The 16,727-nt window shown below is 47.6% G+C and overlaps 1 protein-coding gene across 2 annotated transcripts in view; it reads right to left on the bottom strand.

Annotated features, from left to right (window-relative positions):
• LOC115198790 (metallophosphoesterase domain-containing protein 1) overlaps positions 1 to 16,727 on the bottom strand; it is a 42,540-nt gene that overhangs the window by 10,533 nt on the left and 15,280 nt on the right. For both annotated transcript variants that reach the window (XR_003879293.1, XM_029761068.1), the window contains exon 4: positions 10,832 to 11,057. Coding sequence is in view for 1 of the 2 variants with exons in the window: in XM_029761068.1 (XP_029616928.1) it covers positions 10,832 to 11,057 (226 nt within the window). In the remaining variant the exon portion in view is untranslated. The remainder of the gene's footprint in view (positions 1 to 10,831; positions 11,058 to 16,727) is intronic.

The raw sequence follows: 16,727 nt of genomic DNA, 5'->3' as shown, positions 1-16,727 counted from the left end.
CCAACACCTTCCATGTTTGTTCTTATAGGGCTTTCTCAAAGGAGAGCATATATTCTGTCAATAAAAAACTAATCTTTATTAAACTAGCAGCAGCACACAACAATATTATATAGCTGTGAAGCTGGCTGTACATTTCCTCTCGAAAATCTACATTTCTTTGTCAAATCAAGCTGGTTTCATCCATTCCCACAGCGAGCCCCGTCAATGAAGCGCAGCTGCTGTCTAAACCAACCACTAACCCCCCCCATAAATCCCAGAGCTCCCACCTGTGTTTGTCACCCGTCTCTCTCTCTCTCTCTCTCTCTCTCATATCTACTCCTCCACTCTGTCATTAATTCTGCTTGTTTGGTGAAATGCTGAAACATTGTTCCCACCGCCCCGTGTCGATCACACACTCACATGCACACACACTCTTTCACACACTCACATGCACACACACTCGCATGCACAAACTCGCATGCACAAACACTCTTTCACACACTCGCATGCACAAACACTCTTTCACACACTCGCATGCACAAACACTCTCTCACACACTCACATGCGCACACACACACACACACGCACGCACGCACGCTCGCACACACACACACACACACACACACACACACACACACACACACACACACACACCCACACACACACACACACTCACACACACACCTGGCAGGTCTCAGTCTCCCTATAGACTGATGTTTCCCACATTTAATAAAACGCAGGCAGACTTCCTCTAAAGGGGAACGATGAGGGATGGAGGGAATTAGGAGAGGAAGAAATAGGGGGAAGAGAAATATATGATATACTGTAGGGAGAAGGAGAGACGGGTAGACAAAGACAGAAAAGAGAAGGAAGAATTAGAAATGGAAAAAAAGAGTGATACAGACGTACCACCAGATAGATAAAGAAAGAGGAATGAGAGACAGAGAGAGAGAGAGAGAGAGAGAGAGAGAGAGAGCAACAGAGGGACTGATGCGTAGGGTTAGTGACAGATGAATAGATGTGTCTCTTGTTCCTGCTCTCCTCTCTTCCTCTGTCACTCTTCCTCTCCCTCTCTCCTGCCTGCTGCTCTTCCTCTGTAATCAAGTCGGATTTCAGAAAAGACAAACGCATCCCTGTTCGTCCTCGCGTTCCTCACCCCCCCCCTTTTTTTTCAGAAACAGAAAAGTACGGATCAGCAGAAACTAGCCCAGTCCGAATCTCCCAATCTCAGAGGAAACCGTGTTTGATCAGGGACTGAGCCTCTCACACACGTCTCTGCTATACCTGTGCTATAGCTTACGCTTCGCAACTGTACATCTGCACACACGTCAAAACTACATCAGTGACATGCATTAAAGTGGGACTTAGGACAGACTACTAGTAGTTAAACCAATTTGTAAGTCGCTCTGGATGAGAGCGTCTGCTAAATGACGTAAATGTAAACGTTAAACAGACACAGGACTTTGAAGGAACTTCGGGCTACACGGCAGAATATGACATCTGGGTCGTTCACTATCGTATTATCACTAATATTTCTGGTGTTTTACATCGCACCATAAAACAGAAAGTGAAGCTCTGAAACTAAATCAGGCTAAAAGCATTTCTTACCGTATTAACCCGAGAGAACGAGGAGGAAAGAACGCTTTTATTGACAATGTCTCAGCAATTTACTGCCCTTTTTCAAAACAAGTATTTTTACCATGAATTTATAAGTTACAACAAAGTCGCCGATACAATCTCAAGCGATATGCAGTAAGCACAATTATGTCACCTTCTCCTCACAAGGTTCCAACATTAAGACGCGTAGTCACACTATGGCACATCTGTCATGGATCCCTATGAAATGCACTGTCGGGAATAGTTACCCTGCGATGGTCATGAAATGCTGTGAGTTTCTCCAGATTCTGTAGCCAACTACCCCGAACAAACCCCCCCCCCTCCTCTCTCCCTCTCCTCCCCCTATCCCTGGATGGGTAGTGCGAGGTACTGAGAGATGACAAATCTGCTGGGTCCTGACAGACGACTTCATGCCCAGCGATAATGAGCTCCCGTCGGATGCTGATCTCACAGGATGCACAGAGACACGTTGCACTAACGTTGCCGCCAGGGTGGGGGGGGGGGGGGGGGATTTCATGTGGACGTCCACATGCCGCCACCTACGTCTTCTCGCAAAGTGGATACACTTGACAGAAAAGTGTTAAAGAGAGAAAGGAAGGAGAGAATGAGAGAAGAAGAGAAACATGGGGGGGAAAGAGAGGCCGACGGACAGACAGACAGACAGACAGACAGACAGACAGACAGACAGACAGACAGACAGGAAGATTGGCAGACAAAGAAAGAGTAAGGGGATGAGGAAGTTCTCTCTGTGGATGTACGTGTGTGTGTTCAATGTGTGTGTGCGTTCAATGTGTGTGTTTGTCAGCAGCATGTGTGTGTGGAGAGGTAGGGGTGTAGGCAGCGCCTGCTTCCAACATCCTGTAAACCTCCCTTGTTGCAGCAGGTGGAGGAAAGCTGCAGCAGCCCAGTGTGCGTGTGTGTGTGTGTGCGTGCGTGCGTGTGTGTGTGATGAGAGCAGGTGGGTGAGAGCTGTGTCATATGGAGGTGCCTGGAGCGGCAATGGAGAGGAGGGGTCCAAACCCAGCAGGCAGGAGGACGAGGGCAGAGGAGGGCCAAGAAAGGAAGAGGGGAGGGGGCAGAGTGGGGAACAGAATACACCCAAATATGCCAGCAAGGTTCCCCTTAAGGATTTGTCTGTGCGTTGACCCGCCTAATGCTTAAAATAGGGATCTTGTTTCAAGCCAGCGCTCATGATGTTAAAGCCATGAGTTGACCTCCCATTTGGTGAACACTGATCTGGGTCAACATGGCCATAAGGTCCAATGCACACTAACCACTTTGAAATAAGCTGCAGGTTGAGTAGAAGATCGGACATCTCTAGCCTCTTATACCTGACGCTAGCCCTCCTAGACGTTATCCTGTGTCCATACCTGCCCATACACGCATCATCCACGGTCTTGTCTGACTCCATTCCAAACACACCTCTGTAGAGTGCCACAGCCAGACAACAGGTCTTTGCCGTATTTCGATTCCCATGGTTGAGCCTAGACTGCCGCCTGCCTGCTTGTCTCATTTCCACATTTCCCTAATAACAGCCGTGGCGCTAGGCGCTAACCCTGTTAGCGTAGAACATAATGAATTCCCATTTAAATAGCATTTAGAAGCGCTAGGGAAGCACATTTGTCCCTTCCTGTTCTAAATAATGACCAATTACCATGGAGGAAGAGGTGGCTTCACAGAGGAGGAGAGACAGTTGAGACGGCAGTGGGGGAGACGGGGGAAAGAGCGGAGAGAGGGGGGAGGGGCGTTCCTTTTTAATTGGTGGCAGATCTCAATGTGACGCGTATCTTTTTCTTCTTCTTATGATTCTGCAGAGAGGGGGGGGGGAAATAGGGAGGGAGCGGGGAGAAGAAGAGATAGGGAGAGAGATGGAAGAAAAAAAGGGGGGTGAGGCAAAAAGTGAGGGGAGGAGGGAAAGAGCGAGAGAGAAAGGGGGCGAGAGCGAGTGACAGAGAGCGAAAGACAGAGAGGGGCACTAGCATGTGTCTAAGCTGTGTTTGTCTTGGAGGGATAATGTGCGTTAGCTACATCCACTACAGTCTAATTCTGTCCAGAAAAGCTGTTGGACTTCTTTTTTTCCCCCTCCTTCAGAGTGATAGTTGCCTTGGCAACCGTGGCAAATCTTCCCTTTCTCAAACAGATGTCCCATTTAGTTGGAAATTACAATGTGTAAAAACCCACGAGACACAAATTATTTCAAAGTTCTCCGGTGGACAGAGGGAGGGAGAAGAAAAGGAAAGAAAGGAAAAGAAAAAGGAGGGCCTTTACTGTTCTCCCTCCCTCCCTCCCTCCCTCCCTCCCATTCACCAGTCTCCTGTGCATAAGGAAACACACTGATTTGCCAAAGATTTGAGGTTGGTGGGATGGTGGGGTGAAAATATGGCAGGTGGGGGTGAAGAGGGACCCCTGTTCAGAACCAGTTCTGGGCATCATGGCAGCACGCGTGCCAGCACAGCAGAAGGGTCTGATATAGAGGACAGAGACACCCTAAGGGGGGAAGAAATCACCCCACACACTCACAGCATCACACCACCCCACTCACACCCCTGATCCCTTTTGGACGAGCATTCCTGGTCCTCTAGACTGGTTCTGACTATGTGGTCTAATTGTGGTCAACGAGGACACTGACCAGTGACTGCTCACTGCCTGACCCGACTGAGACCACAAGGGAGAAACTATACGCTGAGAACAACACTATATCTGTGTGTGTGTGTGTGTGTGTGTGTGTGTGTGTGTGTGTGTGTGCAAGAAACAGAGAGGAGAAGAAGGAGAACATACGGACAGAATCACTTTAATTCAAATTTAATATGAAGCCCACATGCCTTGGAGAGGGGAAGCATTTGTGTGTAACCAAAGAGAATGGCCTACAGCACCACACACACACACGCACACGCACACGCACACACACACACACACACACACACACACACACACACACACACACACACACACACACACACACACACACACACACACACACACACTTTCCTCTTGAGGCCATTTAACAGGTAATTTAAAGAGAAATCCCTACAGGAAAAAGACACTGAACGCCTTCTCCTCCTCTCCTCCCTCGTTCCTTCTCTCTCTCCCTCCCTTCTTAACGCCTCAGCATAAGTATGTTTACTCACCTGCAGGGACAGAGACTGACAGCACTTAGAGAAAGAGAACGAGAATGGAGGAAAGAGATTAAAGAACAAAGAGAATCTACGGAGGAGGGAAAGTGACAAGCGCTGAAGAAGGCAGTTTTTCTCTCCCTTTTTCCCTCCAAGCCTTAAGTGGCCGTTTATTACTACTCAGTGTTCATCATAGGCTACCTCACTGTCCCAATCGGGATTACACCTCAACCACTGGAAACAGGCGATGTGGACGAACAAGAGAGACAGAAGAAAAGAGGAGGGGAGAGAGAAGGAGGGGTAGAGCACAGGGCCCCAGGGGTTTTTGGGACAGTCTCTGAGCACATCAGATGTTAATTTAGCAAGGCCTCTGGTGAGCAGTCCTAGAAAATTAACACCCACCACGAGACACTACTGTAGCTAGCTAGCTGGTTCCCACAGGGCAGGACGACAAGTCTCCCCCGCTCTCTCTCTCTCTCTCTCTCCCCCGCTCTCTCTCTCCCCCGCTCTCTCTCTCTCCCCCGCTCTCTCTCGTTATATCCTGTAAGAGCTGTTCAGCAGTAACAGCTAGAACTCAGACTATCTCCAAAGAGGTCAAATTACCTTCATCATTTCTACATGATCATTAGAGTCCTTCTATTAACAACCCCTCGGAGTATTCTGTCCCTCTCTCCCTCTTTCTCGCTCCGCCACTCTCCACCCCTCCTCTCAGTCTACATCACAACACCTGTTAATTAAAAACAGAGCGCAAAGAGATCTCTCCTTCTTTCCATCCCTCCTTCATCAGGGAAGTTTTCAAAACAGGGGGAGAAGGTATTCTGTCCCTCACCATGAATCAAAAGAGAGGAGAGGGGGAGGAAGAGGGGGAGGAAGAGGAGAAGACTCTCTTCATCTCTTTAGTTTTTCTGATGAGCTTTCTTAATTGGGCCACTATAGAAAGAAGTGAAATCCTAAATAATTAAAAAATCTAATTAAGGAGTCTTTTGCATCTCCGTGCTTAATTATTCCGTTCGGAGAGCAGTGGGGAGCGATACATTTCTCCCGTTTAATTTTTTTTTTTTAAAGAGTCTCCCCTCTCCTCATCCCTCCACTCCCCCATCAAGAAACAGCTCCTGATTTCTCTCCTCTGTCCTCCCCCCTCTCTCTCCCGTCGCTCTTCAGATGTGTGTGTGTGTGTGTGTGTGTGTGTCTGTGTGTGCCGTCCTCAGAGACTGTCGTTATGAACACTTAGAGTTCACCCATTAGTTCGTTCCACAGAGAGGGCCGCTGTAAGGCCTCTGCTACTCTCTCCATCCCCCTCTTCTCCATCTCTCCCCCTCTCTCGCGCTCCTTTCGCCATTCCTGCCTCTCAATCTCTACATCTCTTTCTTTACCCCATTCTCTTCCCTTCTTTCTACCCCCTCTCCCTTGTACTATCTCCTCTCTGTAATAGCATTCCTATCTCCCTACTATATCTCTCTCTCATTGGTGTTCCAACCTCCCTGCTGAGTCCAAAACAAGCGCATAGCTCAGTGAAATGACTGAAGAGGAAACCAGTGAAGAGAGAGTGAAATACTGTGAGGATCTACGTGGAACAAAAGCTGTAGAAAGAACGGTGTTTAAAATGACATGTTTAACTACAAGGCTGATCATTCATTGTTCAGTCCATGAGCAAGGTTAGGGCGACACGGTTGTGTTGAATTGAATCACCGGTGTGGAGATTACCACTGAATCACAATTCAATTCATCGTTTAAGGGACTGGTTTACAATGGATTGAATCACTGGTTGTGGAGATTACCACTGAATCACAATTCAATTCACCGTTTAAGGGACTGGTTTACGATGAATTGAATCACCGGTGTGGAGATTACCACTGAATCACAATTCAATTCATCGTTTGTGGGACTGGTTTACGATGAATTGAATCAGGCCCACGCAGTCTCTGCTAATCATTTAAATAGGCTACATCATTTATAGTTCACTTCTTGGCTATACCAGCAGGGCATGCGCACACACACACACACACACACACACACACACACACACACACACACACACACACACACACACACACACACACACATACACACACACAGTGTTGTGATCTCCTTAATTAGCCATGTGATTAGCTACATTGGAAGTCTGCAGCGAAGCGAGGAGCTCTCTCTCCCTCGTGTAAAGCAAAACATGTGTTCCCGAGACCTCATACATTCTGACACACACGCACACACACAGCTGTAGGCTACACTAATGCTGCCACCTCTGCCCTCTCAGACACAGTCAAAAAAAGAAAGGAATAAAATCCCAAGCACAGTTAAGCAGGTTTACATTAAAACTCCCCTCACTCGCTCCACTTTCTCCTCCTTCTCCCTCGTTCCGCTGTGTTTCTGTGCTTGTGTTGTGTGTAGTGGCTCCTCTCCCTCGTTCCGCTGTGTTTCTGTGCTTGTGTTGTGTGTAGTGGCTCCTCTCCCTCGTTCCGCTGTGTTTCTGCGCTTGTGTTGTGTGTAGTGGCTCCTCTCCCTCGTTCCGCTGTGTTTCTGCGCTTGTGTTGTGTGTAGTGGCTCCTCTCCCTCGTTCCGCTGTGTTTCTGCGCTTGTGTTGTGTGTAGTGGCTCCTCTCCCTCGTTTGGGCTTTGAAAAGACGACCACTGTGGCTAATTCCCATGCCTCCCACACTACCGTTAGACTATGGTTCGGCGCTCTTCTGTTCTGCCTCCATCACACACACACACACACACACACACACACACACACACACACACACACACACACACACACACACACACACCTTCCATTCTGCCTCCCTGTCCCTTTAGCTCCGAGACGCGGGGTGGCTTTGCGATACGCCCATGACAAATGACTTGTAAACTTGCATTACCGTCAGAACAGGAACAGAGGCACACACACACACACACACACACACACACACACACACACACACACACACACACACACACACACACAACTGCTCCTCCATGCTGTCCTTTTGATTCCACATTTCAGAGAATGACAAATTGTTAGGATTTGGGTAGGATGCAGCATGCTATGTTCAGATCGAATTTTGGCTGGAGACTGGGGGGTAGGGATAGGGATTGTGGAGCTGTGTGTGTGTGTGTGTATGTGTGTGTGTGTGTGTCTGTGACAGAGACAGGGACATGGGACGGACAAGAAAGCACCATGCTGCGAGCCACATGCAATCAGACCCCCATGAGGAGAGAGGGATGGATGGAGGGATAAAAGAGAGAATGAGTGATTGAAGGATGACAGAACAGAAGTAAAGATGGATGGAGGGATGGGGAGAAGGAGAGATATGGGCTTGTAGCAGGGCTTTGTGGAATAGTGATGGCTGAGGGGATTGAGGGAGAAGAATGGAGGAAAAGAAACAGGGAAAGAAAAGGGGAAGAAGGGAGATGGAGGGAGGGTAGGAGGGGAGTAGAGGAGAGAACGACTGGAGTAGAGGAGAGAACGACTGGAGCAGAGGAGAGAACGACTGGAGCAGAGGAGAAAACGACTGGAGCAGAGGAGAGAACGACTGGAGTAGAGGAGAGAACGACTGGAGCAGAGGAGAGAACGACTGGAGCAGAGGAGAGAACGACTGGAGCAGAGGAGAAAACGACTGGAGCAGAGGAGAGAACGACTGGAGCAGAGGAGAGAACGACTGGAGTAGAGGAGAGAACGACTGGAGCAGAGGAGAGAACGACTGGAGCAGAGGAGAGAACGACTGGAGCAGAGGAGAGAACGACTGGAGCAGAGGAGAGAACGACTGGAGCAGAGGAGAGAACGACTGGAGCAGAGGAGAAAACGACTGGAGCAGAGGAGAGAACGACTGGAGCAGAGGAGAGAACGACTGGAGCAGAGGAGAAAACGACTGGAGCAGAGGGGAGAACGACTGGAGCAGAGGGGAGAACGACTGGAGCAGAGGGGAGAACGACTGGAGCAGAGGAGAGAACGACTGGAGCAGAGGAGAGAACGACTGGAGCAGAGGAGAAAACGACTGGAGCAGAGGAGAGAACGACTGGAGCAGAGGAGAGAACGACTGGAGTAGAGGAGAGAACGACTGGAGCAGAGGAGAGAACGACTGGAGCAGAGGAGAGAACGACTGGAGCAGAGGAGAAAACGACTGGAGCAGAGGGGAGAACGACTGGAGCAGAGGGGAGAACGACTGGAGCAGAGGGGAGAACGACTGGAGCAGAGGAGAGAACGACTGGAGCAGAGGAGAGAACGACTGGAGCAGAAGAGAGAACGACTGGAGCAGAGGAGAGAACAACTGGAGCAGAGGGGAGAACGACTGGAGCAGAGGAGAGAACGACTGGAGCAGAGGAGAGAACGACTGGAGCAGAGGAGAGAACGACTGGAGCAGAGGAGAGAACGACTGGAGCAGAGGGGAGAACGACTGGAGCAGAGGAGAGAACGACTGGAGCAGAGGAGAGAACGACTGGAGCAGAGGAGAGAACGACTGGAGCAGAGGAGAGAACGACTGGAGCAGAGGGGAGAACGACTGGAGCAGAGGGGAGGACGACTGTGCGGTTACAGTTAATTCAGGGCAGATGACTCATCAGGGCAGGAGACACAGACAGACAGACAGAGAGGCTTCTTTCCTCCCACCACCCCGAGGCTACAGTACAGGCCGGTCACAGGCCATAAAGCAGTCCCAGTCTGGCATCGCCATGGAGACGGGACTGGAGCGGGTAAAGCAGGCGCTGTCCCACTGCTCCTGACAAAGATTAGAGAGAAAGAGACATCCTCGTTCCCCCGCGTTCCCCCGTGCTCCCACTGCCGAGCCAGCGACATGTGGAGCGCAGACAGACAGGTGGATTGAGGGAGAGAGGGAGGGATGAGGAGAGGTAGAGCAATAGAGGGAGCAGACAGTGTGGAGAGGGGAACACACGGCGCCTCCAGCTGGAGTCCCTCTGTGCTGGAGGAACAGAGCCTCGGGCTGCTGCAACACACACACACACACACACAATTTAATCTGCCTTCTGTAACAAGCCTACTGCACCAGCCAAGCCCGGCCGGTGTTACTGAATTGAAGCCGTGTGCACCATTCTTCCTCTCACACCCTCTGTTTTCAGTTCTCTCCCTCTCTCTCTCCATCCCTCCTTCCTCTCTCTCCCCATCCCTCCTCCCTCTCTCTCCCCATCCCTCCTTCCTCTCTCTCCCCATCCCTCCTTCCTCTCTCCCCATCCCTCCTTCCTCTCTCTCCCCATCCCTCCTTCCTCTCTCCCCATCCCTCCTTCCTCTCTCTCCCCATCCCTCCTTCCTCTCTCTCCCCATCCCTCCTTCCTCTCTCTCCCCATCCCTCCTTCCTCTCTCCCCATCCCTCCTTCCTCTCTCTCCCCATCCCTCCTTCCTCTCTCTCCCCATCCCTCCTTCCTCTCTCCCCATCCCTCCTTCCTCTCTCTCCCCATCCCTCCTTCCTCTCTCTCCCCATCCCTCCTCCCTCTCTCTCCCCATCCCTCCTTCCTCTCTCTCCCCATCCCTCCTTCCTCTCTCCCCATCCCTCCTTCCTCTCTCTCCCCATCCCTCCTTCCTCTCTCTCCCCATCCCTCCTTCCTCTCTCTCCCCATCCCTCCTTCCTCTCTCTCCCCATCCCTCCTTCCTCTCTCTCCTCCTTCTCGCTCTCTCAACACACCTGAGGCATCTCTCCATAGCGGCTATTCCTCTAACTCAAGGGACCCCACTATCTCAGCAAACCAATTACCTAGCACAGGGGGCCCCACACCCATCCCAGTGCCTACACACTACCTCTGGGGCCCCTCACCAAAAACACATAGTGCATTATGGAGCATTTGTAAATCAGCACCACACACACACACACACACACACACACACACACACACACACACACACACACACACACACACACACACACACACACACACAGGCGATGACCAGGGAGAGAGACCAGGAGAGGAGAGAGGGAGGGAGGCAGGCAGTAAGAAAGAGAGGAAGGAAAGAGGTAGCCAATGAAAAAAAGAGCATGGGAGGAAGTGTGTGGAGAGGAGGGTGAGTGAATGACTGACAGGAAAGAAAGTGGAGAGGAAGGACAAAGTGGTTGTGAGAGAAGATTGATAGATAGAAATAGATTAAGTAGTAGGAGTGTTGTCCACTATCAGGTATACTGCAGTTACAGAGTCACCCACCAGGGGGAGCCGTAGATGCGGAAGCCGCGTACGGTGACCTCTGAGTCCTGCAGGTAGATACAGTTGGTGAGCAGGGACTGGACATTCTCGTAGTTCTCCGGTTTCAGCTTGGAGGCCGACGGGAAGTAGTAAAAGTCCTGCTTGATCAGGTCAGCCATGAACTCCTGGTCAAAGGTCAACTCATGGTTCCCTGCAATCACTATCTTTATGTCGTAGGGCAAGGTGCCTGGGAGAGAGAGGAGAGAGAGGAGAAAATGGACCATCAGTTCAGAAGTAGTCCACACCCATTCAACAAACTTCTACAGGTGCAACAGAGTACCAAAATCCAATGGAAACAGAGAATTTAATTGAAACGGAATTTCTTTCTTTTTGTCTCATCTGTCATGGTTCTTACTAGCTCCGATCCACGTTAGTTGCAATAGTGTCAACAATCAAATGTGCTTTGTTCGTTCTCACAAAGACATCTCTCATCTGGCAGTCACAGTTCCATTAATCACAGGTAACAAAGGAATAGGAAAGGAAATATTTCAGGGAACTTTCAATACAGTTATTTCATTATTTAGCATTTTAGGAATATAGTAAATGTTTTGATTTTAGGAATATTCTAAATAAAATGATTTTAGGACTATAGTAAATAACAAACATATTCTATCTGAATAACTTTTTACCTGTCAAACACTGGCAGGCCAACACACACATCTACATATCCCCTAATGTTTTCAAAGGGTTGATGAAAAAAAACTTGTGAAAAACCATGACGAATCTGGGGGTCTTCTTTGTCTACGAGACGTGAGACGCTTCGCCGTTTGTCACGTAGCACGGTTGACGGAGACTTCAATCACTGTGCGTTTTTTGACAATTACCGCGAGAACGATGTGGCATGCTGTGTGTGTGTGTGTGTGTGTGTGTGTGTGTGTGTCGTGCTGCTGAAAAGGAGTAATTAAACTCAGCTTTAGCAGAGGCTGCCAAATCAAGAGACGGCTCTGTCACAACAGCCAGTCAGAGAACAGTGACAGCATCCAGAGAGACAGAAGGGGGGAAAGGGGGTTAGAGAAATGGAGGAACAGAAAAGAGGAAGAACTAGCTAGGCTGGATGTAACATATTTTTTACTTGCATGTAAACTTTTTTTTATAGGCTTATTGTACAGATAGACACAATGGAAATAAACTTTACGGACCTTGATTTTAGTTTTTCTTACTTATAGAAACAACAAAATAACCTGAACCATAAGAATGATCTTACAACATGATTTTTGCACCTGAAAACAAAGGCAAGTTTACATACTGGCATGATTTAACAGCAAAAAATATGTGGCCTACTGTAGACGTCGCAAAGAAGGGTCATAACTCACTTGTAACAATCGTATATTTACAATGATTATTTTTCTTTGGTTACAATAAATGTTCATAATGTGTAGCCAGTAACAGATAAATAGCCCAATGCCTTTAGTATAGTGCCTTGAAAAAGTATTCATGTCCCGTGTTGCATTACAACCTGTAATTTCAATGGATTTTTATTTGGATTTCATGTAATGGACATAAACAAAATAGTCCAAAATGGTGAAGTGAAATGAAAAAAATACATTAAGAAAGCGGAATAGTGGTGCGTGCATATGTTTTCACCCCCTTTGCTATTAAGCCCCTAAATAAGATCTGGTGCAACCAATTACCTTCAGAAGTCACATAATTAGTTAAATAAAGTCCACCTGTGTTCAATCTAAGTGTCACATGATCTCAGTATATATACACCTGTTCTGAAAGGCCCCAGAGTCTGCAACACCACCAAGCAAGGGGCACCACCAAGCAAACCAAGGAGCTCTCCAAACAGGTCAGGGACAAAGTTGTGGAGAAGTACAGATCAGGGTTGGGTTATAAAAAAATATCTGAAACTTTGAACATCCCACGGAGCACCATTATATCCATTATTAAAAAAGTGAAAGAATATGGCACCACAACAAACCTGCCAAGAGAGGACCACTTTAAGCCGTACATTCCACAGAGCTGGGCTTTACGGAAGAGTGGCCAGAAAAAGCCATTGTTCAAGAATTATTTTTGGTGTTTGCCAAAAGGCATGTGGGAGACTCCCGAAACATATGGAAGAAGGTACTCTGGTCAGATAAGACAAAAATGTTGCTTTTTGACCATCAAGGAAAACTCTATGTCTGGCGCAAACCCAACACCTCTCATCACCCCGAGAACACCATGTTTTTCATCGGCAGGGACTGGGAAACTGGTCAGAATTGAAGGAATGATGGATGGCATTAAATACAGGGAAATTCTTGAGGGAAACCTGTTTCAGTCTTCCAGAGATTTGAGACTGGGACAGAGGTTCACCTTCCAGCAGGAAAATGACCCTAAGCATACTGCTAAAGCAACACTCGAGTGGTTTAAGGGGAAACATTTAAATGTCTTGAAATGGCCTAGTCAAAGTCCAGACCTCATGCAATTGAGAATCTGTGGTATGACTTAAAAATTGCTGTACACCAGCGGAACCCATTCAACTTGAAGGAGCTGGAGCAGTTTTGCCTTGAAGAATGGGCAAAAATCCCAGTGTCTAGACGTGCCAAGCTTATAGAGACATACCCCAAAAGACTTGCAGCTGTAATTGCTGCAAAAGGTGCCTCTACAAAGTATTGACTTTGGGGGGTGAATAGTTATGCACGCTGAAGTTCAGTTTTTTTTCTTATTTCTTGTTTGTTTTACAAGAACAAAATATTTAGCATCTTCAAAGTGGTAGGCATGTTGTGTAAATCAAATGATACAACACCCCCCAAAAAATCTATTTTAATTCCAGGTTGTAAGGCAACAAAATAGAAAAAATGCCAAGGGGGGTGAATACTTTCGCAAGCCACTGTATCTATCTTCATCCTTGACTGACAGACAACCCAAGTGCCATTTCCAGCCAATAAAAACAAAATCCTGAAAAAAGTTAACTCTTCATAACAGAGCCATTTTCAGAAGCCAACCAAGACCCCAGAGTTCCCAAACACCAACATGGGGTTCCCAAACACCAACATGGACTGGCCGGTATTCACAGTTCCACTCAAGAGAGAAGGGGCATCCTTAAAAAAAATCAAAGTCCAGCCTAAGATAATCAACCCTCTGCATCATCCAGCTGACCCTGAAAAAGGTGTTCAGGGACACGTGGCATTTTGCAGCGGGGATGAACCATCTCACAGATCGACATGACGGCATGGTTGGCTCCATCTCACAGATCTAGACAAATCGTCAGCTCATTAAGGAATGATGTAGATGCCTATCAGAGGAGCAGGGTCTTCTTGTTCAGATTCCAACATGGTAGTTTGGCACGGCACGCCGGCTCAGTTTTGTAAAAGTAGTGAGGGAAGAGATCAGAAGGAAGTGTACTCAATGACTTTCCTTTAAAGAAGAACTTCTGGATGCTTTGAGATGCCAAGACCTGCAGCCAGTGGACTGTTAGGAGCTTCAGTTCATCTGATGACTTAAAGGGACATTTCATTTTCATCATCACCAGCACCACCCCAACATCAACATATGTGAAAATGGCGTGTTTCTATGTTTTGTGGAAAAAAAGATAAGAGGAAGATTTCCAATTACATCTTCGGTCTGCATCGTGTGATTTTAACCAATTATGAATAGGCATTCCCTATGAATTCCCTACTAATTGGTTGATGTTGTCATTGGAAACACTTATCTTCCCCTTTTACTAGAAAACGTGCCATTTTCACATATGTTGATTTTGGGGTGGTGCTGGAGATAATGAATATGAAGATGAACAATTTTGAAATGTCCTTTTAAAGAAGATAAGCCTGCAGATACCCCTAGATCAAGGACAAGAGCAGAAGTTGGAACTCACAGAACACTGTAAGCCTGATGTCCCATTTGCAGATGATCAGATAGAGGCTGTCAAAAAGCCCAAGTTAAAGACGTTGGCGATTTGGAGCTTCTTCACAGCAGTGGCCAAAGCATTTAATTGCACCCCTGTGGCCAAGGAACACAAAACACACTGACCCAGAATATAAATTCAATTATGTCTGTTTCCCTAGATAGGATGTGACCGGATAGAATCCATCAAATACGTTAACCGGCCCTCAGTTAGGAGGGGCGTTAGGTTGACTGGAGTGAAACATACCTCGTTCAATAAACACGCCCCCGCATCCACCTCCATTAATTCAAGTTTTATGGGTGACATTTTAAATCATGTTCTGTGAAAGACTGAATCTGCATATTGTATAACTAGGATTATGGCCAGGAGTGATTCCTGACAACATGACCTTACCAGGAAAAGATCCTGGTCCTATGTACTTTATGAACACCACCAGTGATCAAAACATTGTGTTCTTCCAATGAGTCAAAGCAGGCCGTGCGTGTCTCTTTATCAAACAGAATCTACATAAAGGCACAGTGGATCAACGTAGCAACGCTCAAATCACCATTCCACAATACAGTCTTTCTCCCACATCCACAAAGCACACACGTTGGACACAATAACTCAGTCAAACACAAAAGTAGACGGAGAAAGATGAACGCGATGCTTTTGGAAAAGAGAAAGGAAGGTGAGAGAGAGCCGAGAGAGAGTGAGAGAGAGAAAGAGAGAGACTAATCCAAATATGCCAGGCAGCGGAGCACTGTCTTCTGTTGTTAGCAACCATCTCTTCCCAGCTTTTGTCTTAGATTTCAAAAGCCGCTTTCAAGCAACAAATAGTTTAAATTTCCCTGTGAATCACCCGCACAAAGTAGCAAGCCTTCTCTGTGTTTCAGTTCAAAAGAAGTAATCAAATAAAAACACATGTACACACACACGCACACAGTAAAACACACTCGAAAACATGCACAACACTTCTAATTCTAAAGCTTGTCTAAGCAGCTCTGCACTACATTCTCCTCCCAAAAGACACACTGCAGAGGCACTCCCTCCCTCCCTCCCTCCATCCCTCAGCCTCCCTTTATCCCTCTCATTTCCTCCCTCACTGTCCAGTGTGTGTGTGTGTGTGTGTGTGTGGGTTATTACAGACCCAGTGCTAACAGGGTTAGTTAAGGGGAGTGATCTGCTGTCTGAAGGGACCTGTGCTTGACTAGATACAGTGGAATTTGCTCTATACTGGCCTTTACAATAACCCCCAAATCCTCAATATCCTAGAAGCCGAGGAGGGTGGTTAGTCTGTGTGTCTGTGTGTGAAGCTTCCGGCGCTCCCGCCACCATTGTTCCGGTGTTCCGATGGGTGGTCCTTGCCCTTTGAAGAGGAAAATCCCCTGTTTTGCCCAAATCCATGGCATGTCGAGGGGGATTACTGCCCTTTGTGTGTGTGTGTGTCTCTGTGTGTCTGTGTGTGTGTGTACATGTGTTTGTCTGCAAGCCCAACTTGTTCTAGCTGCCCATGGACATAACAGTGTGTATCTACCAGTACTTACTATAATGTCTCCTGTACATTCAATCAAGTCATTCTATGCCATAACAGCCTAGTAACATTGGTCTGTCTACAGAAGCAATAACTACTGTTTATAAGAAAAAATACATGTTGAGACTCAACCTGGATTAGCATTACAACGCCCATTCAGTGTGTGTGTGTGTGTGTGTGTGTGTGTGTGTGTGTGTGTGTGTCTAATCCCTCCCACCTGAACATGAAGCAGACACACTCTCCTAATTCCCTGTTTAAACACCACCCACACACCCGTGGCACATACACAATCGACAAAAACACGCACCCAAAGACACAAGCGACTAAGCAAGCAACGCATCCAAAACACACACTCTGCCCTCACACAGTACATTCCGGTAATCACACACACACACATTTCATTTTCACCCACAACCTAAACGCAAATCCGACAGACGGTAATACCGCACCATCTCCGGCCTAGTAGGAGGTCTCTGTCTTTCCTCTCACTCTCTCTCTTTATCTCTCTCTTGTTTCAC

The sequence above is a fragment of the Salmo trutta genome, chromosome 8 (assembly GCF_901001165.1).
Source record: "Salmo trutta chromosome 8, fSalTru1.1, whole genome shotgun sequence".
In the NCBI taxonomy this organism is placed as follows: domain Eukaryota; kingdom Metazoa; phylum Chordata; class Actinopteri; order Salmoniformes; family Salmonidae; genus Salmo; species Salmo trutta.
The sequence above is the reverse complement of the archived record's forward strand: the minus strand, read 5'-3'. Positions and strand labels throughout refer to the sequence as shown.